Consider the following 24,933-nt stretch of genomic DNA (forward strand, 5'->3'; position numbering starts at 1 on the left):
GCTTACATGAGATAATATATATGAACATTCTTTGTTACTATGAAGTATTTAAAAAAATGCTATAAGATCTCTTTCAGCCTTCATCAGAGTTCCAGTTTTGTGGTAATTCAGATTCCTCATTTATTTAGTGGGAAGGATAACTATGACTGAATAATAGGTCATGAGTTCTCTGCTGACAGATGCTTGTTTTATATCCCATTGCACTTCACATGGAGCTGACATAGGCACCCAATAAATATTTGTGGGATTAAAGGGGGGCTGGTGAAAACAGTACCATTTTTCTCCCTGAATAAAGCACAAAAGAAGGTAACTATTGCTGAGTGACTGCTCTTCACACAGAAATATACTATAATCAGTTTTCATGCTTATTTTCTTTAATGTAAAATTTAAAAGCCCATAAACTGTTAACATGATATGATTAGTTAATGGGCTGTCTCTAAAATATATCTGAATTTAGATTACCAGATTGGCCAGCCAATTATAGTTTCTTTTTCTCATTTCCAGTAAAATGTTTATGGATTTTATTTATTAATAGAATAGTCTTCCTGTCTTATAAGGTTAGGAGAATAACTCTTCCTATAGAAATAGAATGTCAAGGTCAGGTGTGGTCGTGCATGCCTGTAGTCCCAACTACTACTCGGGAGGCTAAAGCAGAAAGATTGCTTGGGCTCAAGAGTTCAAGACCATCCTGGGCAGTATAGTGAGACCTCGTCTCTAAAAAAATTAAAAAATAGAAAGTTGCCAGTGGGGCCAAGCGCAGTGGCTCATGCCTGTAATCCCAGCACTTTTGGAGGCCAAGGCGGGCAGATCACAAGGTCAGGAGTTCGAGACCAGCCTGACCAACATAGTGAAACCTGTCTCTACTAAAAATACAAAAATTAGCTGGGTGTGGTGGCACGCACCTGTAATCCCAGCTACTCAGGAGGCTGAGGCAGGAGAATCAATTGAAACCAGGAGGCAGAGGTTGCAGTGAGCCGAGATCGCATCATTGCACTTCAGCCTGGGCAACAGAGCAAGAAGCTCTCCCAAAAATAAAAATAAAAAAAATAGCCAGTGTACTGAAAAAGTTTATTTATAGAGCTTAGCTAGGCCAGGCACAGTGGCTCACGCCTGTAATCCCAGCATTTTGGTAGGCTGAGGTGGGTGGATCACTTGAGTCCAGGAGTTTGAGACCAGCCTGGGCAACATGGTGAAACCCTATCTCTACCAAAAATATAAAAAATTAGCCGGGCGTGATGGCATGTACCTGTAGTCCCAACTACTCAGGAGGCTAAGGTAGGAAAATCACTTGAGCCTGGGGAGGTTGAGGCTGCAGTGAGCCGTGATTGCACTTCAGCCTGGGTGACAAAGCAAGGCCTTGTCTCAAAAAATAAAAATTAAAATAAAAAAAGAGCTTAGCTAATAATTCTTGGCATTATACTGACAGACATTATACTTTTCCACACCTCAGTTTTACTGGTTATAGAAAGATAAATCTCCATTTTGTCCTTATTAAGTCAGAGAATACATAAAACATGTAATTATTTATTTGTTTAAATCCTCTGGGACTTTACAAAGAAAGTAAAACTGATAGTGAAAATTTCTCTCTTTTTTTTTTTTTTTGAGAAAGGGTCTCGCTCTGTTGTCCAGGCTAGAGTACAGTGGCACAGTCTTGGCTTACTGCAAACTCCGCCTCCCTGGCTCAAGCGACCCTCCTACCTCAGCCTGCCGGGTAGCTGAGACCACAGGCGAAATTCTCAGATTATTGCATATTTTGGTTAAGAACAGCTTTATAATCTATATTAATTTTTCATTTACTTCATTTACCATATTCTTTTTAAAAAATTTTTTTCTTGTTTCTTTTCTGTGCCTATGCTTACCCACATATTGATTCTTTTTATATACCCAGGTGCTATACTTGTATTTTTACCAGGACTAGCAGAAATCAAAATGCTTTACGAACAGCTACAGTCTAATTCTCTTTTCAACAACAGACGTAGTAATCGGTAAGCTAATTGCTTTCTATATTCTTAATCATCCATTGCAATTACCTCTAAAGATATCATCACCCTCTTTAGACCCTGGAAGAGCACCACTCTTCGAGCATACATTTGTTTATGCCAGCTGGAAATGAACAAACCTATTTGCTGCAGGAAATCAGTTATTCCCCTTTTATTAAAGAAAAATATTGGCCGGGCTCAGTGGCTCATGCCTGTAATCCCAGCACTTTGGGAGGCCGAGGCGGGCGGATCACCTGAGGTCAGGAGTTCGAGACCAGCCTGACCAACGTGGAGAAACCCCATCTCTACTAAAAATACAAAATTAGCCAGGTGTGGTGGCCAGCGCCTATAAACACAGCTACTTGAGAGGCTGAGGCAGGAGAATAGCTTGAACCCAGGAGGAGGAGGTTTTGGTGAGCTGAGATCACACCATTGCACTCCAGCCTGGGCAACAAGAGTGAAACTCCGTTTCAAAAAAAAATTCTCTTCACTTAGCATAGTGACTCAGCAAATTTGCATGTAATTTTAGATGTCAGAGCCCCAGATAGTGGGGGAAGGTGGGGGAAAGGCAGCGTTAGTAACAACAAAGAAGTCTTACCATTATGGGAGAAAATCATCTTCAATATAGTTCGTATTCCAGGAGCAAGACACACTGGGTGTGTCTTCATATTTAAGGGGAAAACTATTGACAAACGGACACTCCCTTAAAATGTAAGAATGAAGTTTCTGAGGTTACATCATTGTCATTGCCTCTCTTCTCTGTATGTGTGTGTGTATGTATGTATATATATATATATATATATTTTTTTTTTTTTTTTTTTTTTTTTTGAGACAGAGTCTCACTCTGTGGCCCAGGCTGGAGTGCAGTGGTGTGATCTCGGCTCACTGCAACGTCTGCCTCCCAGGTTCAAGTGATTCTTCTGCCTCAGCCTCACAAGTAGCTGGGATTACAGGCTTTTCTTGTATTTAAAGGAAGAATGATTCTTTGCTGGTTAGTTTGCACTAGGCTTGTTGGTCGTAGAATATCAATTATTTATTCCTCTTCATTATTTATTACTGAATTACACTCCAACATTTTTCCCAAGTTGGTATGAGGTTTTTGGTTCCTAGAACTAAGTAAATATTCTGTAAAAATCAGAAAGGACTTTACCTTTTATTTTATTTTATTTTATTTTTTGAGACGGAGTCTCACTATTGTCGCCCAAGCTGGAGTGCAATGGCAGGATCTCAGTTCACTGCAACCTCCGCCTCCTGGGCTGAAGTGATTCACCTGCCTCAGCCTCCTGAGTAACTGGGATTACAGGTGCCCACCAACACACCTGGCTAATTTTTGTATTTTTAGTAGAGACGAGGTTTCACCATGTTGGCTAGGCTGATCTCGAACTCCTGACCTCGGGTGATCCACCTGCCTCAGCCTTCCAAAGTGCTGGGATTACAGGTGTGAGCTACTGTACCCGGCCAAAACTTTACTATATAGAAGAGCTGGGCTCTGAGGACAGGTTGTGGAGAAGTTGCTAATACCTGAAGTCATATTGTTGGTTTTAGTAGAAATTCAACCACTGTAATCTAGTTTCGGTGCTATGTGCTAGAATACTTCATGTGCTTTTATTTCCTTCCAGATGTGTTATTCACCCACTTCATTCATCTTTATCCAGTGAAGAGCAGCAGGCTGTGTTTGTAAAACCTCCTGTAGGAGTAACTAAGATTATAATTTCCACCAACATTGCTGAGACATCCATAACCATTGATGATGTTGTCTATGTCATCGATTCTGGGAAAATGAAAGAAAAGAGGTATTCTGTCTTGTGGTGATGTAAGAGAGGGGCTAAAAATGCTTCATTTAGGGAGACACAGTTGTTAATGGCTAATGCTATTAAGCTACACGGATTACTGTATGAAAAAATACTTTATGAAAACTGTACGTGGATGTGTAAGTGATTCTGTAGCCAAGACCATGGACCTTAACGTCAACTGGGGATGAAAAGTAATGAATTGCTTTTTCTCTCTTTTTGTCATGTGATTTTATATGTGCTTGTATGAAAAAGGGTTGAATGAAGAAACTGTGTAGTTTGGGAAACTCTGCACTTGATGCCACTTAAATCAGCACTAGCTGCTCCTACCAGGGACTCAGCTGTCCCAGAATATACAGGGCACTGTGTCGCTCTATAGGAGGAAGCTGGTTCATCTATTCTGTCCCTACCAAGCAGTCTTGGCCATGTTTTTATAAAATGACTCAATTTTATATTTTCTTTTTCCTTATAGATATGATGCCAGCAAAGGGATGGAAAGTCTAGAGGACACCTTTGTATCTCGAGCTAATGCTTTACAAAGGAAAGGCCGAGCAGGCCGTGTTGCATCTGGGGTCTGCTTCCATTTATTCACTAGCCATCACTATAATCACCAGCTTTTAAAGCAACAGCTACCAGAAATACAAAGAGTGCCATTGGAACAGCTGTGTCTAAGGTGACATCTGGTTTTTTGTGTTTTGCTTCCAAAAGGTCTAAATGTTTCTCACTCTATTAAGTTCCATGTTTTCCTTTTACTTCTAGAAGATATTTGGCTAAGAATGACCACCAATAATCTCATTTATTTGCGAAGAAAGAGATCCTTAGTGTTGCCTTTACCATTCCTTTTAAATTTCTGCAGATAAAGATCTCTTACATTGCAGAGCATGGCCCTAAAACAGAGCTTAAGAATACATATGTAGGGCTGGGCGTGGAGGCTCATGCTTGTAATCCCAGCACTTTGGGAGGCCGAGGCAGGTGGATCACCTGAGGTCAGGAGTTCGAGACCAGCCTGGCCAACATGGCAAAACTCTATCTCTACTAAAAATACAAAAATTATCTGGGTGTGATAGCGCACATCTGTAATCCCAGCTACTTGGGAGGCTGAGGAAGGAGAATCTCTTGAACCCAGGAGGCGGAGGTTGCAGTGAGCTGAGATCATGACGTTGCACTCCAGCTTGGGTGACAGAGTGAAACTCCATCTCAAAAATAATAATAATAAATTAAATTAAATAAAACTTGAATATTAAAAAATAATATAATACATTTGTAGGCCCGGTGTGGTGGCTCACAACTTTAATCCCAGCACTTTGGGAGGCCAGAGTGTGAGGATCACTTGAACCCAGGAGCTTGAGACCACCCTGGGCAACATGGCAAAACCCCATCTCTACAAAAAATATAAAACTTAGCTGAGCATGGTAGCACGCACCTGTGGTCCTATAGCTATTTGGGAGACTGAGATGGGAGGATCTCTTGAGCCCCAGAGGTTGATCCTGCAGTAAGCCATGCACTACTGCCCACCAGCCTCTGAGACAGAGTGAGGCCCCATTTTAAAAATAAATGAATAAAATGGGCTGGGTGCCAAGGCTCACGCCTGTAATCCCAGCACTTTGGGAGGCTGAGGCAGGCAGATTATTTGAGGTCAGGAGTTCGAGACCAGCCTGGCCAACATGGTGAAACCCCATCTCTAATAAAAATACAAAAAAAAATTAGCTGGGCATGGTGGTGCGTGCCTGTAAATCCCAGCTACTGGGGGAGGCTGAGGCAGGAGAATCACTTGAACCCAAGAGACAGAGGTTGCAGTGAGCCGAGATCGTGCCACTGCACTCCAGCCTGGGCAACAGAGCAAGACTCCATCTCAAAAAATAAATAAATGAATAAAATAAAAATGAAATTTAACTAAGTAGATTACTGTCAATTCATGTCTTAGAGTAAACTACATTAAGTGAGAAAAGGCTAGGTACCAAAAATATACATGTTAATAAAAATGTAAAATTGTATGTATATAGATTGGCAACTTAAAAAGAAGCTGTATGTGAAGTAAATAAAATTTTATGTTTATGTTGCACTTTTCTCTAAGTTGCTGATATTCATAATTTTTTTTTTTAAATGAGAACTCTTTCTGAATGAAGTTCATAATTTAAAACACTAGTTTTTGAAGAGCTATCACAAGGCAGGACACAATGCAGATTAATTTTATAAACAATGACTGCAGCTTTGGGCTGGGTGTGGTGGCTCATGCCTGTAATCCCAGCACTTTGGGAGGCTGGGGCAGGCAGATCAGCTGAGGTCAGGAGTTCGAGACCAGCCTGGCCAACATGGTGAAACCCCATCTCTACTAAAAAAAATATAAAATTAGCCAAGTATAGTGGCGCACGCCTGTAATCCTAGTTTCTTAGGAGGCTGAAGCAGGAGAATCACTTGAACCCGGGAGGTGGAGGTTGCAGTGAGCCAAGATCATACCATTGCACTCCAGCCGGGGCAATAAGAATGAAACTCCATCCCCCCAAAAAAATAAAAATAAATAAATAATGACTGCAACTTCAGATGTGAGAAGGAATAAGTGGATCATTTAAACCTTTTTCATAAATACCTTTAATTGTATAGCAGTCAGAACTATCTAAGTTAATCATGTCCAGTTTTTATTATGGTAAGAATACTTAATATGAGATCTACCCTCTTAGCAAATGTTTAATTTTACAACACAGTACCGTTAACTATAGGCATAATGTTGTACAGCAGAGCTCTCGAACTTACTCATTTTGCAAAACTGAAACTTTATACCTATTGGACAGCAACTCTCCATTTTCCCCTCACGTCCAGCCCCTGGCAACCATTCTACTCTCTGCTTCTGTGAGTTTGACTATTTTAGATACCTCATACAAGTAGAACCATCCAGCATTTGTCTTTTTGTGACTGGCTTATTTCACTTAACATAATGTCCTCAAGGTTTCATCCATACTGTTGCATATTGCAGAATTTCTTTCTTTTTTAAGCCTGAGTAGTATTCCACTGTATGTATATATACTGCACTGTCTTTATCCACTCATCTGTAATGAACATTTAGGTTGTTTCCACATCTTGGGTATTGTGAATAATATTAGTGAACACAGGAGTGCAAGTATCTCTGCTCTGCAAGATTCTTTTTTTTTTTTTTTTTTGGAAACAGTCTTGCTCGGTACAGTGGCGTGATCTTGGCTCACTGCAACCTCCACCTCCGGGTTCAAGAGATTCTCCTGCCTCAGCCTCCCAAGTAGCTGGGATTACATGTGCACATCACCATGCCTGGCTAATTTTTGTATTTTTAGTAGAGACAGAGTTTCACCATGTTGGCCAGGCTGGTCTCGAACTCCTGACCTCAAATGATCCACCTACCTCGGCCTCCCAAAGTGCTGGGATTACAGGCGTGAGCCACTGCGCCTGGCCTCTCTGCAAGATTCTGACTTCAATTCTTTTGGATGTATACTTAGAAGTGGGGTTGCTGGATCATATGGTAGTTCTATTTTTAGTTTTTTGAGGAATCTCTATCCTGTTTTTCATAGTGGCTGCAACATTTTACATTCCCACCAACAACGTGCAGGGTTCCAAGTTCTCCACATCCTTGCCAACACTTATTATCTTTTGTCATGAACTCTATTTCATAATTCGATCCCACTTTTATGGAAAGAAGCATTTTGAAAGTTTATAGAGAGAATTTTGTTCTGAATATGAATAAGTTTCAGAATCTGAAAGTGTTTTGTGGTTTATTTGTAGAAGTAGAAAACATGAGATTTTAAAATTTTTTATTTAAACTTGTAAATTTATTATCACTCACAAAAGAAATTATTCCTCTGTGTCATCCCACCAGAAATAAAATTGACAAATTATTATTTTGTTTCCTTTTCAGAATTAAAATCTTAGAGATGTTTAGTGCTCATAATCTCCAGTCTGTGTTCTCTCGGCTTATTGAACCTCCACACACCGATTCTCTTCGTGCCTCAAAAATACGATTACGAGACTTAGGAGCATTAACTCCAGATGAAAAATTGACCCCTCTTGGGTATCATTTGGCCTCTCTGCCCGTGGATGTGAGAATTGGCAAACTAATGTTGTTTGGGTCTATCTTCCGCTGTTTGGATCCTGCTCTCACCATTGCTGCCAGTTTGGCTTTTAAGTCTCCGTTTGTAAGTAAACAACATTCATCTAAACTGGAGTCTCTAAGAGGACCATAGGTCTCTAAGGGGACCATGGGGGAATCAAGGGCATGTGAGCCCCCTAAAAATTTGCTTGTATGTTAGATGTGAATTTTTTAGGGCACATCTGCATGGGAGGGAGAAGGTCAAAAATAAATTTCTGAAAAGACAAAAACAAATAAAACAAACAAAAAGATTTTTTAGGGAACAATGTCATCCAATCCTCAAAGAGATCCACCCTCCAAATAAAGACTGAGAACTAGAGATACAACTTATTAAAAGTAATCCAGGCCAGGTGCGGTGGCTTATGCCTGTAATCCCCGCACTTTGGGAGGCTGAGGCGGGCAGATCATTTGACGTCTGTAGTTCGAGACCAGCTTGGCCAACATGGTGAAACCCTGTCTCTATTGAAAATACAAAAAATTAGCCAGGCGTGGTGATGCGTACATGTAGTCCCAGCTACTTGGGAGGCTGATGCAGGAGAATCGCTTGAACCTGGGAGGCAGAGGTTGCTGAGCCAAGATCGCACCCCGCATTCCAGACTGGTGACAGAGCAAGGCTCCGTCTGAAAAAAAAGAACAACTGATATTAATTCTTCTTTAGGGCCAGGCGCGGTGACTCACGCCTGTAATCCCAGCACTTTGGGAGGCCGAGGCAGGTGGATCACCTGAAGTCAGGAGTTTGAGACCAGCCTGACCAACATGGAGAAACCCCATCTCTACTAAAAATACAAAATTAGCCGGGCATGGTGGTGCATGCCTATAATCTCAGCTACTCGGGAGGCTGAGGCAGAAGAATCACTTGAACCTGGGAGGCGGAGGTTGCAATGAGCCAGTCGCGCCATCACACTCCAGCCTGGGCAACAAGAGTGAAATTCTGACTCAAAAAAAAAGAAAAAATTATCATTAAATGTTTAGTAGAATTCAGTGGTATAAAGCCACCTGGGCTGGGGGTGGTGGAGTGGGAGGGTTGGTAGGTAGTTGTTTTATTATTAATTCAATCTCTTCATTAGTTCTAGGACTCTTCAGATTGTCTATTTCTTTTTGAGTCAGTTGTTTTGAGTCAGTTGTGATAGTTTATGTTTTTCTAGTAATTTTATTTTGTCTAACTTATCTAATTTATTGGCATATAATTATTCATAATGTCCCTTTATAATCTTTTTTATTTCTGTAAGGCTAGTAATAATGTCCCTTTTTCTGATTCTAGTAACTTGAGCTTTCCCTCTCTTTTTCTTGGTCAGTCTAGCTAAAGATTTGTCAATTTTCTTTGTCTTTTCAGAGAATCAACTTTTGGTTTTATTTTTTGTTTTTGGGATGGGGTCTCACTCTGTTGCCCAGGCTGGAGTGCAGTGGTGCAATCTCGGCTCACTGCAACCTCCGCTTCCAGGTTCAAGCGGTTCTCCTGCGTCAGCCTCCCGAGTAGCTGGGATTACAGGCACGTGCCACCATGCCCAGCTAATTTTTGTATTTTTATAGAGACAGGGTTTCACCATGTTGGTCAGGCTGATCTCTAACTCCTGACCTCGTGATCTGCCTGCCTCCTGACCTCGTGATCTGCCTGCCTCAGCCTCCCAAAGTGGCAGGATTGCAGGTATGAGCCACCGTGCCTGGCAGTTTTGTTAATTTTTTTCAATTGTTTTTCTGTTCTTTATTTCTTTACTGTCTGCTCTTTATTCTTTCCTTCCTTCTGTTTACTTAAGGTTTAGGTGGCTCTTCTTTTTCTAGTGTCTTAAAGTAGAAGTTTAGGTTCTTGTTTTGAGATCTTTCTTTTTTATGTAAGCATGTACAGCTCTCAGTTTTTCTCTAAGGACTATTTTAGCTGCATCCTATACATTTTGGTTTTCCTTTTCATTCATCTCAAAGTATTTTCTGATTTTCCTTTTTATTCTCCTGTGACCCTTTGATTATTTAGGCATGGGGTGTTTAATTTCTATATATTTGTGAGTTCGCAATTTTTTTTCATTATTTCTAATTTCAGTCTTGTGGACAGAGAACATATTTGTATTATTTCAATCCTCTTTAAAACGTACTGAGCTTTGTTTTATGGTCAAGCATATGGTCTATCCTGGAGGGTGTTCCACGTATACTTGAGAAGAAAGGATTTTCTGCTGTTGGGTGGAGTGTCAGTCTGCCTTTTTTTTTTTTTCCTTCATTAAAAAAAATCTTTTTTACTGGTCCTTTCATGATAAGCAATCTGCCTTTATTTTTATCATGGCTTATTTTATATAGTTAGGAGAATAAATGGATATATTCATTTTCTTCAGTTTTAATGTTATATGTCATCGAATTATAAACTCACAGATCTGCAAAAATATCTTAGTCCAGCTCCCTGACTTAACAACAAATTATAAACCAGCTGGTCCAGTGGTAGTGAGTTATCTCAATTGATTGTTGAGACTTGACTACTCTTTAAAAAAAGAAAAAAAGAAATGATAAAACCAAGGACCAGAAGAGGTGACATAACTTGCTGGGGGTACACAGTATCAGCCTTGTGAACAGGACTTCCATTGCCTTTTCCCAAATCATCTAAACCAACCTCTCACTGACCATTTTCTTTTATTGGAATAAAGAAAGACTCATTAGAGATGTTGATGTCTGGTTTGAGGTTCCATGGTGTAATGGTGAGCACTCTGGACTCTGAATCCAGAAATGTTGATGTCTACCTTCGTTTAGTGATCTGAAGAAAAAAAAAAAAAGAGAGAAAAGAAATGTTGATGTCATCCTTGGCCAAAACTGAGCACCTGTCCTTTGCTGGACTCTGTAAACATAGTATTAATCTCCCACATGCAATCCTTTTCCCACTAGCCTGTCTAAAAAGGAAGGAATTTTACTTTCAAGTAGAAACTAAAATTTTATTGCTGTTGTATTAGTTATAAGATTATTTAAATTTACAAAAATTAGAGAGAAGCACTATGGTTGGTTTAGAATGATTTTCAGTGGTGTTGCAACTAGGGCATTGGTTTAGATTGCTATGAGAAACTACTGCAGCTCATGCTGATATCTATAGAGCCTGAGAAGGTAGAGAAATATTATTGGATTAATGAATTGGTATGTGTAAAGCGGTGAAAATTAACTTCCCTGCTGATTTTACACATTTGTAGGGAAAAGGAAGACTTGTAAACATTTGTAATAAAATAAGAGGATTCTTCCCAGTGTAGATTTTCAAGTAAAACAATAAATAAGAGTAAAACACTAGTTATGGGTATAGAAGCAAGGGAGACTCAATCGTAGAAGACGAATAAGAATCTGTAAAATAAAGAACACAGATAACAGAATGTTATGTTTTAGATATAGCTTTAGAATGAGTGGCTCTTTGATGACTCTTGCCACCTGGAACTAAAAGACCCAGAAGAGCTTATTTTGGGTGGGCAGGCAGACTTGACAGAGCAAAGACTGTGAGCTTGCCATTTACCTGCATAATTGCCTTTAATTAGCTGACCCACTGATTACACTTTTTCCACACAAAATCCTTTCCCAAGGCATCTGGCTTTAGCAATAGGAAGATGCCATTTGAAACCTCAGATAAAAAGTGTCCTATAGGACCTGGTGTGGTGGCTCATGCCTATAATGCCAGCACTGTGGTAGGCCGAGGTGGGCCAATTGCCTGAGCCCAGGAGTTCAAGACCAGCCTGCACAACACGGTGAGACTCCATCTCTACCAAAAATTTTAAAAAATTAGCTGGCATGATGGGGCACACCTGTAGTCCCAGCTACCAGGGAGGCTGAGGCAGGAGGATTGCTTAAGCCTGGGAGATAAAGGTTGCAGTGGGCTATGATCACACTACTGCACTCCAGCCTGGGCAACAGAACAAGACCCTGTCTTTGAAAAAAAAAAAAAGTGTTCTTTAAATCTGATTTTCCTCTCTCCTTTAGGTATCTCCCTGGGATAAAAAAGAAGAAGCTAACCAGAAAAAGCTGGAATTTGCATTCGCAAACAGTGATTATCTGGCCCTTCTACGAGCGTATAAGGTAAGTATATAACTTAATAGCTTAGTTTTATTACCAGTGTTGGCACTAAAGACTGAATAAGTTCAGTTTGATTTTCTCCAAAATTTAGGGATGGCAGCTAAGTACAAAAGAAGGCATGCGTGCAAGTTATAATTACTGCAGACAAAACTTCTTGTCCGGAAGAGTTCTGCAGGTGAGTTGTGTCTGTGGCTTTTTTTTCATTTTGTATTAGAGTAGCTCACCAGAGGGTGCTGCGACTTTGTCTCATGTGTCCTGTCTTAACATTGCAAATGTTATTTCTGGAATATGTTTGGCTTTACCAGCCGTGTAAAATGGACTCCCGCACTGTGGCATCAGGCCTTCTGTGCTGAACCTTTCCACTGACCTCCTTTTCCTCTTTGTGGTGAATTTTTGTTTACTTATGTGGAGGATAGGGTAGAACATAGGCAGTAAGACTGCTGCTTACTGCAAGTCAGTTTTTTCAGTAATTACACCAGGGATTCTTTTTCGTTTGTTTGTTTGTTTGTTTGAGACAGAGTCTCATTCTGTCTCCCAGGCTGGAGTGCAGTGGCGCGATCTCGGCTCACTGCATCCTGCGCCTCCCGGGGTCAAGCGATTCTCCTGCCTCAGGCACCTGAGTAGCTGGGACTACAGGCGCATGCCACCATGCCCAGCTAATTTTTTTGTATTTTTAGTAGAGATGGGGTTTCACCATGCTGGCCAGGCTGCTCTCGAACTCCTGACCTCATGATCCGCCCGCCTTGGCCACCCAAAGTGCTGGGATTACAGGTGTGAGACACCACACCGGGCTACCCCAGGCATTCTTAACCTGAATCCCTAAGCCCCTGAAATTGTACACAAAATTGTATGCTTATACATATGTGCATTATTCTAGAGAGACGGACCATAGCTTTCATCAGCTTTTCAGAGGGGTCCATAGCCGTCTCTAATCCCTTCCCCTCTCCCCAAAACCAAAGAACTAATACTGAACCAGATTTTGTTAATTTTTCTTATATCTATCAGAACCTACTATGTGAATATAATGAGTATATAAGAAAATGTTTAGCTGGGCGTGGTGGCTCATACCTGTAATCCCAACACTTTGGGAGGCTGAGGATTGCTTGAGCCCAGGAGTTTGAGACCATCCTGGGAAACATGGCAAAACCCCATCTCTACAAAAAATACAAAAATCAGCCAGACCTAGTGACATGGGCCTGTAATCCCATCTACTCCAGAGGCTGAGGTGGGAGGATCATTTGAGCCTGGGAGGTCAAGACTGCAGTGAGCCATGAATGCCCTACTGTACTCCAGCCTAGGCCAACAGAGGGAGAGCCTGTCTTAAAAAATAAAAATAAAAAATGTCTTATCTTCTGTATAATGTAGGCAGGGCTTCTGTCTCCTGTTGCAACAGTGTTTAGGTGCCCTTCCAAAGTGATATGAGGCCAGGGACTGTGGCTCACGCCTGTAATCCCAGCACTTTGGAAGGCCGAGGGAGGCAGATCACTTGAGGCCAGGAGTTCAAGACCAGCCTGGCCAACATAGCAAAACTCCATCTCTATTAAAAATACAAAAAATTAGCTGGGCATGGTGGCTCATACCTGTAATCCCAGCTACTCGGGAGGCTGAGGCATGAGAATCGCTTGAACCCAGGAGATGAAGGTTTCAGTGAGTTGAGATTGTGCCATTGCACTCCAGCCTGTGCAACAGAGGGAGACTTTGTCTCAAAAAATAAATAAATAAATAAATAAATAAATTCCAAAGTGGTATGAGAAGCCAAAATAATGATGGCACACATCTTTGCAAAGCATGTTTTACTCAAAGATTTTGGGGCCCTGCACAGTGGCTCATGCCTATAATCCCAGCACTTTGGGAAGCCAAGGCAGGCAGAACCTTTGAGCCCAGGAGTTCGAGGCCAGCCTGGGCAACATGGCGAAACCCCATCTCTATAAAAAATATAAAAATTAGCCAGGCGTGATGGTGCACGCCTGTGGTCCCAGCTACTCGGGAGGCTGAGAATCACTAATCAAAGGTGGGCGGGATGGGGTGTTTATATGTACAGGGCAATAAGAAATATTTTCTCAAGTCATTAAGATGCTTAAATATAAGATGAGGATATTTCTTTTAAATTATATTTCCTACTAAATTTATTTATTTTTTTCATTAGGATATGTGTAGATTTTGCTGTGACTTATGAGGTCCATCAAACAAGAGTTGCATCTTTTCACTAAACTTCAGCTAGATTGTAGGATTGTTTTTATTAAGATTTCAATTAAAACTTTGTTGTGAAATATAAACTGTGGTATATTTAACTCCTAATTATATTCTAGTTATCCATGTATACTTGAGACAGTCCAAGAAAATACTTAAACCATCATTGAGAGACAGGGTAGTGTTGCTTAGCTTTCAGTTCCTTGAATGATTGTTATTTCCTTCTCTTTGTCTGATGTGCAGCCTATGTGAGAACAGTAGCCACAAGAGAAAGAAGTTTGTGCTTTCTTTCTCACATTTGTGCTCAGCCACTAAAAGGAGCATCTAAATCTTAAACCATGGCCAGGCGTAGTGGCTCATGCCTGTAATCTCAGTGCTTTGGGAGGCCAAGGTGGGCGGATCACCTGAGATCACGAGTTCGAGAGCAGCCTGGCCAACATGGTGAAACCTCCATCTCTACTAAAAATACAAAAATTAGCTGGGCGTGGTGGCACACACCTGTAGTCCCAGCTACTCGGGAGATTAAGGCAGGAGAATCGCTTGAACCCAGGACGCGGAGGTTGCAGTAAGCCAAGATCACGCCACTGCACTCCAGCCTGGATGACAGAGCAAGACTCCGTCTCAAAAAAAAAAAAAAAATCTTGAACCACTTAATGATGTCCCTATTCCTAGGAAAAGATATGAGCCAGCAAGACCATAATGAAGGAGAAAGAGGAAACATTCTGCTGAGTTCCACCGAGAGCACGAACCACTCTAGGCCTGAGTAAGGAACTGAGAGGACAGGAGCAAAAATGCAAGTAGGAAAAGCTAGATAGTAGACAGTGCCACAGCACTTGGAGTTGGAATTCCAGTCAAAACAAACAGCATTTTTTGCTGTCCTAAGAATTTCGTGGAAAATCAGGCCTACCTAAAATCCAATGAAAGTGTTTAAAATTGTAATCTAGAGTTAAATAAATGATCCTTGGATTTACTGAATTTTTGCTTTTCTGCATAACTGTTTCACTTTGCCTGCCAGTTTGTGTAAGTGAAAGCTGCTTCTTGGAAATGACCAGACAAGATCCTCTTCATACCTGAGTAATGAATCCACTTGAGCCTCATTGCTACCCCCTGAAATAATGCATTTTTGTAGTCACTCATTTTTGTAAGACTTAACACTTTGTTATGCTGATGCCCTTGCTTAAAGGTTTTTCCACTTCTTTCAGGAAATGGCCAGCCTCAAACGACAATTCACGGAACTGTTATCGGATATAGGGTTTGCAAGGGAAGGGCTCAGAGCAAGGGAAATTGAGAAAAGGGCCCAAGGAGGAGACGGTGTCTTAGACGCCACAGGAGAAGAGGTAAAGAATGTGCAGTTGATTCTTATTTCTCTTTAATTAGCACCTAAATACAATCTTAACCTGGGAACACTTGTAGACATTCTTCTTCACTTAAGCCTTTGAGCAGTGGGTTAATGGTATTCTTGATTTTCTACTTCGCACAAATAAATATCAGCTGACCTGGCACAGTGGCTCATGCCTATAATCCCAACACTTTGGGAGGCTGAGGCAGGTGGATTGCTTGAGCTCAGGAGTTCGAGACCAGCCAGAGCAACATGGTGAAATCCCTCATCTCTCTACAAAAAAATAAGCCAGGCATGGTGGTGTACCACCTGTTTTCCCAGCTATGTGGGAGGGTGAGGTGGGAGAATGATCTGACCCCAGGAAGCAGAGGTTGCAGTAGGCTAAGATTGAGACAGTGCACTCTAGCCTGGGCAACAGAGCCAGACCCTGTCTCAAAAAAAAAAAAAAAGTATATAAAAATTTTTTTAAGTGTCAGCTAACAGTCAATAGAGGGGGCTGGGCACGGTGGCTCATGCCTGTAATCCCAGCACTTTGGGAGGCCAAGGTGGGCAGATCACTTGAGGTCAGGAGCTCGAGACCAGCCTGCCCAATGTGGAGAAACCCTGTCTCTACTAAAAATACAAAATTATCCAGGCATGGTAGCACATGCCTGTAATCCCAGCTACCTGGGAGGCTGAGGCAGGAGAATCACTTGAACCCGGGAGGCGGAGGTTGCAGTGAGCCAAGATCGCGCCATTGCACTCCAGCCTGGGCAGCAAGAGCAAAACTCCGTCTCAAAAAAAAAAAAAAAAAATAGAGAGTTTTCTGCTCATTGTTGCTGTTGTTTTTGGTTTTTAAATTTCATACTGCTTCTTGATAAATTCATAAGAGATAGAATAGACTTCTGGTAGAATTTTCTCAAATCAGGCCAGCATTTTTTCTAACAAAAGACAGTTTTTTCTATAACTATAGGAAGAGCACTTCTGTAAAATGAACGTGATGCCCCTGTGTTCCGAGTGCAGTTGGCACTTTCTGGAGATTCTGAACATCTCATGAACCAGAATTTTTTTCTCCATTTATACTTAGGAACACTGGCTTTGTAACTGCTTTGCAAAAGTCTAGAAAGTCATTGTAGGCTCCTTGGAGTGGGTCCAATGTGACTGTGTTCCAGTAGATTTGTTTTTTTAGTTAGAAATAATTTTTCTAGCAAAGAGATAGAAATTAGGTGCTCTTTTTTTTTTTTTGCTTTAAGATAGAGATCAAATATAATAAAATGGTAAATCCTATGGCACAGACAGAAATAGCCATATTAGAGCCAGATGCAGTGGCTCACGCCTGTAATCTCAGTACTTTGAGAGACTGAGGTAGGCAGATCACTTGAGGTCCAGAGTTAGAGACCAGCCTGGCCAACATGGTGAAACCTCGTCTCTACTAAAAATACAAAAATTAACCGGGCATAGCGGTGTATGCCTGTAATCCCAGCTACTCGGGAGGCTGAGGCAGGAGAATCACTTGAACCTGGGAGGCGGAGGTTGCAGTAAGCTGAGATGGCGCCACTGCAGTCTTGCCTGGGTGACAGAGCAAGACTCTGTCTCAAAAAGAAAAACAGAAATAGCCATATTACTTGTTAATTAATGCTGTACTTTTCTCATAGGCAAACTCAAATGCTGAGAACCCCAAGCTGATATCAGCAATGCTGTGTGCTGCTTTGTATCCAAATGTAGTGCAGGTAACAAAACATTTTTCCTAGATCTTTCCATTTTTTGTTTGATTTGTAGCCAAGTGATATAAGTTGAGATGTGCATATTAATCATCTTAAAGAGATATATACACATGTGTGCACACACACACACCCTTTTAAACTTAGTATACATTTTCAACTGGGCGTGGTGGCTCACGCCTGTAATCCCAGCACTTTGGGAGGCTGAGGCAGGTGGATCACGAGGTCAGGAGATCGAGACCATCCTGGCTAACACGGTAAAACCCTGTCTCTACTAAAAATACAAAAAAAAATTAGCCGGGCGTGGTGGCGGGCACCTGTAGTCCCAGCTACTCAGGAGGCTGAGGCAGGAGAATCGCATGAACCCGGGAGGCAGAGCTTGCAGTGAGCCGAGATCGCGCCACTGCACTCCAGCCTGGGTGACAGAGGGAGACTCCGTCTCAAAAAAAAAAAAACTTAGTATACATTTTCAATCCTTCAGTTCCCAAAATCTGTTTGGATACATTATTCAATAACACATTTATTGTATAAAATTTTTAATCCATCTGATATATGATATTCCAAAAATTAAAATAGACATAAATGTCAGTCGGCCAACCTATATATAACTAACTTTCTATGTTAGTTGGAAACTTGATTCAACTACAGTTTATCTTACACTCTCTACTCTGGACTAAAAGTAAATAGCCAGGCATGGTGGCTCACGCCTGTAATCCCAACACTTTGGGAGGCTGAGTTGGGCAGATCACGAAGTCAGGAGTTTGAGACCAGCCTGGCTAACATGGTGAAACCCATATCTACTAAAAATACAAAAATTAGCTGAGTGTGTTGGTGCATGCCTGTAATCCCAGCTACTCAGGAGGCTGAGGCAGGAGAATTGCTTGAACTCAGGAGGCGGAGGTTGCAGTAAGCCAAGACCATGCCACTGTACCCCAGCCTGGGCCACAGACCGAGACTCTGTCTCAAAAACAAACAAACAAACAAACAAACAAGTAAATAATAAGGGCCAGGCGCAATGGCTCACGCCTGTAATCCAAGCACTTTGGGAGGCCGAGGCGGGCAGATCACCTGAGGTCAGGAGTTCGAGGCCAGCCTGACCAATATGGAGAAACCCCATCTCTACCAAAAATACAAAATTAGCCAGGCGTGGTGGTGCATGCCTGTAATCCCAGCTATTCAGGAGGCTGAGGCAGGAGAATCGCTTAAACCCGGGAGGCAGAGGTTGTAGTGAGGCGAGATCACACCATTGCACTTCAGCCTAGGCGACAAGAGCGAAACTCCATCTCAAATAAAAATAAAAAATCAGTGCTTTGCCATAAGACCACCTGTGGCCAGCCTTCTGGAAACCCTACCTGAGTGTGCTCTTGGACTTTTACCTGAGTTTTGATTATCCATCCCTAACAAGGCACCATTTTCCCCCAAAGAGTTTCAATTTGGCAGAATACTGAATCATTTTTCAAAGCCTTAACTTTTTTTATTAAATCCTCAGTTAACATCTGACTGATTTATAGCTCATTTTCTGCTTGGCATTTGTATGCTTTTCAAACCATTTGAAATGTACTTTTAAAAAATTGTTTGTGCTTTGTAGTGTGGTTAGGAAAGGGAAAAAAGTCATTTGGATATAGATTTACTGGTTTTTATATTATACTCTAGTAATGTAAGTTCTTACCGTTGGTGGAAGCTGGGTGAAGGGTACAAGGAACTCTGTACTATTTTGCCACTTCCTGTGAGTCTATAATTATTTCAAAATAAAAAGATTATTTAAAAAAGAATGTGGGGGCCAGGAGCATTGGCTCATGCCTATAATCCAAGCACTTTGGGAGGCTGAGGTGGGCGGATTGCTTGAGCTCAGGAGTTTGAGACCAGCCTGGGCAACATGGCAAAACCCTGTCTCTAAAAAAAGAAAAAAGAAAAAGAATGTGGGGAAAAATCGTTTGGAGACTTAAAATGTAGAAACAAAGAACATAAATGTGGTATAAGAAGTTTTAGGTGACAATATAATTTTGACGCTAAACCAAAAAGGAAAAGGAGATATATCTGACTGTATATCTAAGAACTCACCAATAAGAAAGACTTGGGCCCTGCTCTATCGCCTGCCATTGCTCCCCAGGCCCCGAGTGGTTCACTGAGCCATGAAGACAGATTCCAGGCACCAGGAATTGCACCTCCAATCCCAGATGCTGTGTTCAGCAAAGGCTCCGTGGTTCTGGCCTACAGTGGCGGCCTGGACACCTCCTGCATCCTTGTGTGGCTGAAGGAACAAGGCTATGACATCATTGCCTACCTGGCCAACATCGGCCAGAAGGAAGACTTCAAGGAAGCCAGGAAGAAGGCACTGAACCTTGGGTCCAAAAAGGTGTTCATTGAGGATGTCAGCAAGGAGTTCGTGGAGGAGTTCATCTGGCCTGTATGAGGACTGCTACCTCCGGGGCCCCTCTCTTCCCAGGCCTTACGTCACCCACAAACAAGTGGAAATTGCTCAGTGGGAGGAGGCAAAGTATGTGTCCCACAGTGCCATGGGAAAGAGGAACGATCAGGTCTGGTTTGAGCTCGCCTGCTACTCGCTGGCCCCCCAGATTAAGGTCATTGCTCCCGGGAGGATCCCCGAGTTCTACAACCAGTTCAAGGGCCGCAGTGATCTGATGGAATACGCAGAGAAACATGGGATTCCCATTGCAGTCACTCTGAAGCACCCATGGAACATGGACGAGAACCTCATGCACATCAGCCATGAGGCTGGAATCTTGGAGAACCCCAAGAAACAAGCACCTTCAGGTCTCTACATGAATATCCAGGACCCAGCCAAAGCCCCCAACACCCCCGACATTTTCAAGATTGAGTGAAAAAGGGGTCCCTGTGAAGGTGACCAGCATCAAGGATGGCACCACCCACCAGACCTCCTTGGAGCTTTTCATGTACCTGAATGAAGTCGCAGGCAAGCACAGCGTGGGCCATATTGACATCGTGGAGAACCGCTTCATTGAAATGAAGTCCTGAGGTATCTGCAAGACCCCAGCAGGCACCATCCTTTACCACTCTCATTTAGACATTGAGGCCTTCACCATGGAACAGGAAGTGCACAAAATCAAACAAGGCCTGGGCTTGAAATTTGCTGAGTTGGTGTACACCGGTTTCTGGCACAACCCTCAGTGTGACTTTGCCCACCACTGAATCGCCAAGTCCCAGGACCGAGTGGAAGGGAAAGTGCAGGTGTCCATCTTCAAGGGCCAGGTGTACATCCTGTGCCAGGAGCCCCCACTGTCTCTCTACAGTGGAGAGCAGGTGAGTGTGAACATGCAGGGCAATCATGAGCCAGCCAGTCGGTGCCAACAGTCTCGTCAACATCAATTCCCTCAGGCTGAAGGAATATCATTATCTCCAGAGCAAGGTCACTGCCAAATAGACCCCTGTACAATGGGGAGCTAGGGCCACCTCACTTTGCAGATTCCCCAAGTACAGGCACTAATTGTTGTGATAATTTGTAATTGTGACTTGTTCTCCCTGGCTGAGAGTGTAGTGGAGCTGCTGGGCCCCAGCTTTGTTCCCTGGTCCCCCTGAAGCCTGCAAAAGTGGTCATCAAAGGGAAGGGTGAGGGGCAGCTACAGTGGGGAGCTATAAAATGACAATTAAAAAAAAAAAAAAAAAAGACTAAGGCCAGCCACTGTGGCTCACGTCTGTAATCCCTGCACTTTGGGAGACCGAGGTGGGCAGATCACCTGAGGTCAGGAGTTTGAGACCAGCCTGGCCAACATGGTGAAACCCCGTCTCTACTAAAAAATACAAAAATTAGCTGGGCGTGGTGGTGCGTGCCTGTAATCCCAGCCACTTGGGAGGCTGAGGCAGAAGAATAGCTTAAGCCTGGGAGGCAGAGGTTGCAGTGAGCAGAGATCGTGTCATTGCACTCCATCCTGGGCTACAGAACATGACTCCGTCTCAAAAAAAAAAAAAAAAAAGAAAGACTAAATAAAAGATTTAATAGAACCTAATAGAAAAGTGGGCAAAGGACATGACTGAACAGATAATACATACACAAAAATTATATTGAGTGTTACTAGTAAGAAGAAATGCAAATCAAAACAGCAAAGAAGGCCGGGTGCGGTGGCTCACGCCTGCAATCCCAGCACTTTGGAAGTCCGAGGAGGGTGGATCACAAGGTCAGGAGTTCAAGATCAGCCTGGCCAATATGGTGAAACCCTGTCTCTACTAAAAATACAAACAAAAATTAGCCAGGCATGGTGGCGGGTGCCTGTTGTCCCAACTACTCGGGAGGCTGAGGCAGGAGAATCGTTTGAACCTGGGAGGCGGAGGTTGCAGTGAGCTGAGATTGCGCCACTACACTCCAGCCTGGGTGACAGAGCAAGACTCCATCAAAAAAAAAAAAGAAAAAAAAAAAAAAAACAGAAAGAAATAGCCTCTTTTCACTTTTTAAATTGGCAAAACTGGGCTGGGCATAGTGGCTCATGGCACTTTGTAAGGCTGAGGTGAGAAGATCACATGGGGTCAGGAGTTTGAGACCAGCTTGGGCAACAGAGTGAGACCTTGTCTCTATAAAAAGCTTTTTTTTTTAATTAGCCAGGCATGGTGGTACATGCCTGTAGCCCCAGCTACTCGGGAGGCTGAGGTGGGAGGATAACTTGAGCCTGGGAAGTTAAGGCTGCAGTGAGCCGTGATTGTGCCACTACACTACAGCCGGGGTGACAGAGTGAGACACTGTCTCAAAAAATAATAAATAGGCAAAACTTTTTAAAAATTATAATACTGCCGGACATGGTGGCATGCACTGGTAATCTCAGTTACTTGGGAGGCTAAGATAGGAGGATCACTTTAGCCCAGTAGTTCAAGGCTACAGTTAGCTATGACTGCCTGTAAATAGCCACTGCACTCCAGCCTGGGCAACACAGAGAGACCCTATCCCTAAAATAAAAAATAGGCCAGGTAAGGTGGCTCATACCTACAATCCCAACATTTTGGGAGGCCAGGTGGGAGGATTGCATAAGGCCAGGAATTGAAGACCAGCCTGGGCAACATAGCAAGACCCCATCTCTACCAAAAATAGATTAAAATAAATAAATAAATAAATAGTTGTTTGATAACAATGCAAATAAATAAATAATATAATGCTGGTGCTGTCATGAACCCCCCAAAATGAGTACTCTTACTCTGGGTGGGAATATAAGTTTATACCCCCTTTCTAGATAGCAATTTTATTCCTAGGGATTTGTTATTAGGAAATAATTGCATATATACACAAAGATACAGCTAGGAGAATATTCATTTCAGTACTTCATAATTGCAGACAAACTAAATTTGAAAAAACAGGGTATTTATTGGTTAAATTATTATAAATTCTTACAAGGTCTTATATATCCATCAAAAATTATGTTTGAGGAAAATATGTCACAACATGGAAAAATGTTCTTAATATATTAAGTTTAAAAAAGTAGGCTATAAAAAAAGATTCTGTTTTAGTTTCAAGACATGTTTATTTTCAAGACATCATTGAAAATACATCATTTTCAAGCTATTTTATTTATATTATGTGTTTATGATTTTCTCTTTTTCTATATATAAATATAAATTTGGAAGAGAAGATTAAAATGATATTTACTGGCTGGGCGCGGTGGCTCACGCCTGTAATCCCAGCACTTTGGGAGGCTGAGGTGGGTGGATCACGAGGTCAAGAGGTCGAGACGATCCTGACCAACATGGTGAAACTCTGTCTCTACTAAAAATACAAAAATTAGCTGGGTGTGGTGGCGCACACCTTTAGTCCCAGCTACTCAGGAGGCTGAGGCAGGAGAATCACTTGAACCTGAGAGGCGGAGGTTGCAGTGAGCCAAGATTGCGCCACTGCACTCCAGCCTGGTGACACAACAAGACTCCATCTCAAAAAAAAAAAAAAAAAAAAAGGCAAGACACAGTGGCTCATGCCTGTAATCCCTGCACTTTGGGAGACCGAGGCAAGTAGATCACCTGAGGTCGGGAGTTCGAGACCAGCCTGACCAACATGGAGAAACCACTTCTACACTAAAGATACAAAATTAGCCAGGCGTGGTGGCGCATGCCTGTAATCCCAGCTACTTGGGATGCTGAGGCAGGAGAATCACTTGAACCCAGGAGGCGGAGGTTGCAGTGAGCCGAGATTGCACCGTTGCACTCCAGCCTGGGCAACAAGAGCGAAACTCCGTCTCAAAAAAAAGGCCGGGTGCAGTGGCTCACACCTGTAATCCCAGCATTTTGGGAGGCTGAGGCGGGTGGATCACAAGGTCAGGAGATCGAGACCATCCTGGCTAACACGGTGAAACCCCGTCTCTACTAAAAATACAAAAAATTAGCCAGGTGTGGCGGCAGGCACCTGTAGTCCCAGCTACTTGGAAGGCTGAGGCAGGAGAATGGCGTGAACCCGGGAGGCGGAGCTTTTAGTGAGCCCAGATTGCTTCACTGCACTCCAGCCTAGGCAACAGAGGGAGACTCCATCTCAAAAAAAAAAAAAAAAAATTATATTTACTGGTCGGGTCACAGTGGCTCGCGCCTGTAATCCCAGCACTTTGGGAGGCCGAGGCAGGCGGATTGCTTGAGGTCAGGAGTTAAAGACCAGCCTTGCCAGCATGGTGAAACCACGTGTCTACTAAAAATACAAAAATTAGCTGGGTGTGGTGGTGCACACCTGTAACCCCAGCTACTTGGGAGCCTAAGGCAGGAGAATTGCTTGAACTTGGGAGGCGGAGGTTGCAGTGAGCCGAGATCGCACCACTGCAGTCTGGCCTGAGAGACAGAGTGAGACTCGGTCTTAAAAAAAAAAAAAAACCAAGAAATGTGTTGGGATTGGGATACTCAGATCTCTGGTCCAGTGTCATCAGCTGGGTCACTGCACCTGATCATCAGTACAGACCCAAAATATTAATATAGTTTTCTCCCACATGGCTGCAATGTGGTATAGTCACCCAGAGCCACTGCACCTATATTCACACTTCTTGGTGGAAAAAAAAAAAAAAAAAAAATGCATGTGCTTGTTCTGCTTTCAGAAGGAAACAAAATAAGAAACAGGGAAGAAACAGGAAAGCTATTCAAGCAAGACTGAGCAAGACTGGTTTTGTGCTTTTGTGCCAAGAGATACTTTCTATGAGAATATATATATTATATGTCTATTTTTACAAATACTTGTTGTTTAGGTGAAAAGCCCAGAAGGAAAATTTCAGAAGACCAGTACTGGAGCTGTCAGAATGCAACCAAAATCAGCTGAGTTGAAGTTTGTCACCAAGAACGATGGATATGTACACATTCACCCTTCATCAGTGAACTATCAGGTCAGAATGGTGGAGTATACTTAATGTTTACAGGTCGTCCTGGGGTAGGAAACACAATTCCTTAAATTCAGCCACACCATGTTCTATCACTTGCTGTCCCCAGCAGTACCACTGACTTAGGGAAGATTGAATAAGAATAAACAGACTGGAAATTGGACTATTTCTGGAAAGACTATTTCCATTTGAAGAAAATTCTACTGAATACCAAAAAGTACTCAAGCCTGCTTTCAGATATAAAATTGTTTCTTTGCAATGGTAATTGAAGTCATGAGCTAATTACATCACTGAGTCTGTGCCTTAAAAGGAAATGAATGACCTATTCTTGCATACCACTTCCTCAGCTCTCAGCCTGCCACTGTGAGGCTTCTGCCCCCACCACTTCACTAAACCCATCAGAAGTAACAAATAACTTAGTTGTCAAAGCCAGTGTCATCCCTTGGTCCTCATCATGCCACCTCTCACATGGTATTTGACATTGCTAATCTCTCTTCCTCTTG

General features: G+C 42.4%; 1 protein-coding gene and 1 pseudogene across 5 annotated transcripts in view; both read left to right on the forward strand.

The window, feature by feature from the left end:
* Nucleotides 1–24,933, forward strand: part of DHX57 (DExH-box helicase 57) — a 78,340-nt gene that overhangs the window by 45,068 nt on the left and 8,339 nt on the right. For all 5 annotated transcript variants that reach the window (XM_024242726.3, XM_054547641.2, XM_024242727.3 and 2 more), the window contains 9 exons: nucleotides 1,889–1,985; nucleotides 3,599–3,772; nucleotides 4,242–4,442; nucleotides 7,650–7,926; nucleotides 11,808–11,903; nucleotides 11,992–12,075; nucleotides 15,293–15,427; nucleotides 17,064–17,138; nucleotides 24,302–24,436. In XM_024242726.3, the coding sequence (XP_024098494.2) occupies nucleotides 1,889–1,985; nucleotides 3,599–3,772; nucleotides 4,242–4,442; nucleotides 7,650–7,926; nucleotides 11,808–11,903; nucleotides 11,992–12,075; nucleotides 15,293–15,427; nucleotides 17,064–17,138; nucleotides 24,302–24,436 (1,274 nt within the window). The remainder of the gene's footprint in view (nucleotides 1–1,888; nucleotides 1,986–3,598; nucleotides 3,773–4,241; nucleotides 4,443–7,649; nucleotides 7,927–11,807; nucleotides 11,904–11,991; nucleotides 12,076–15,292; nucleotides 15,428–17,063; nucleotides 17,139–24,301; nucleotides 24,437–24,933) is intronic.
* LOC112132077 (argininosuccinate synthase-like) lies at nucleotides 19,363–21,086 on the forward strand (annotated as a pseudogene).

Source organism: Pongo abelii, chromosome 12 (assembly GCF_028885655.2).
Source record: "Pongo abelii isolate AG06213 chromosome 12, NHGRI_mPonAbe1-v2.0_pri, whole genome shotgun sequence".
NCBI classification, from domain to species: Eukaryota; Metazoa; Chordata; class Mammalia; order Primates; family Hominidae; genus Pongo; species Pongo abelii.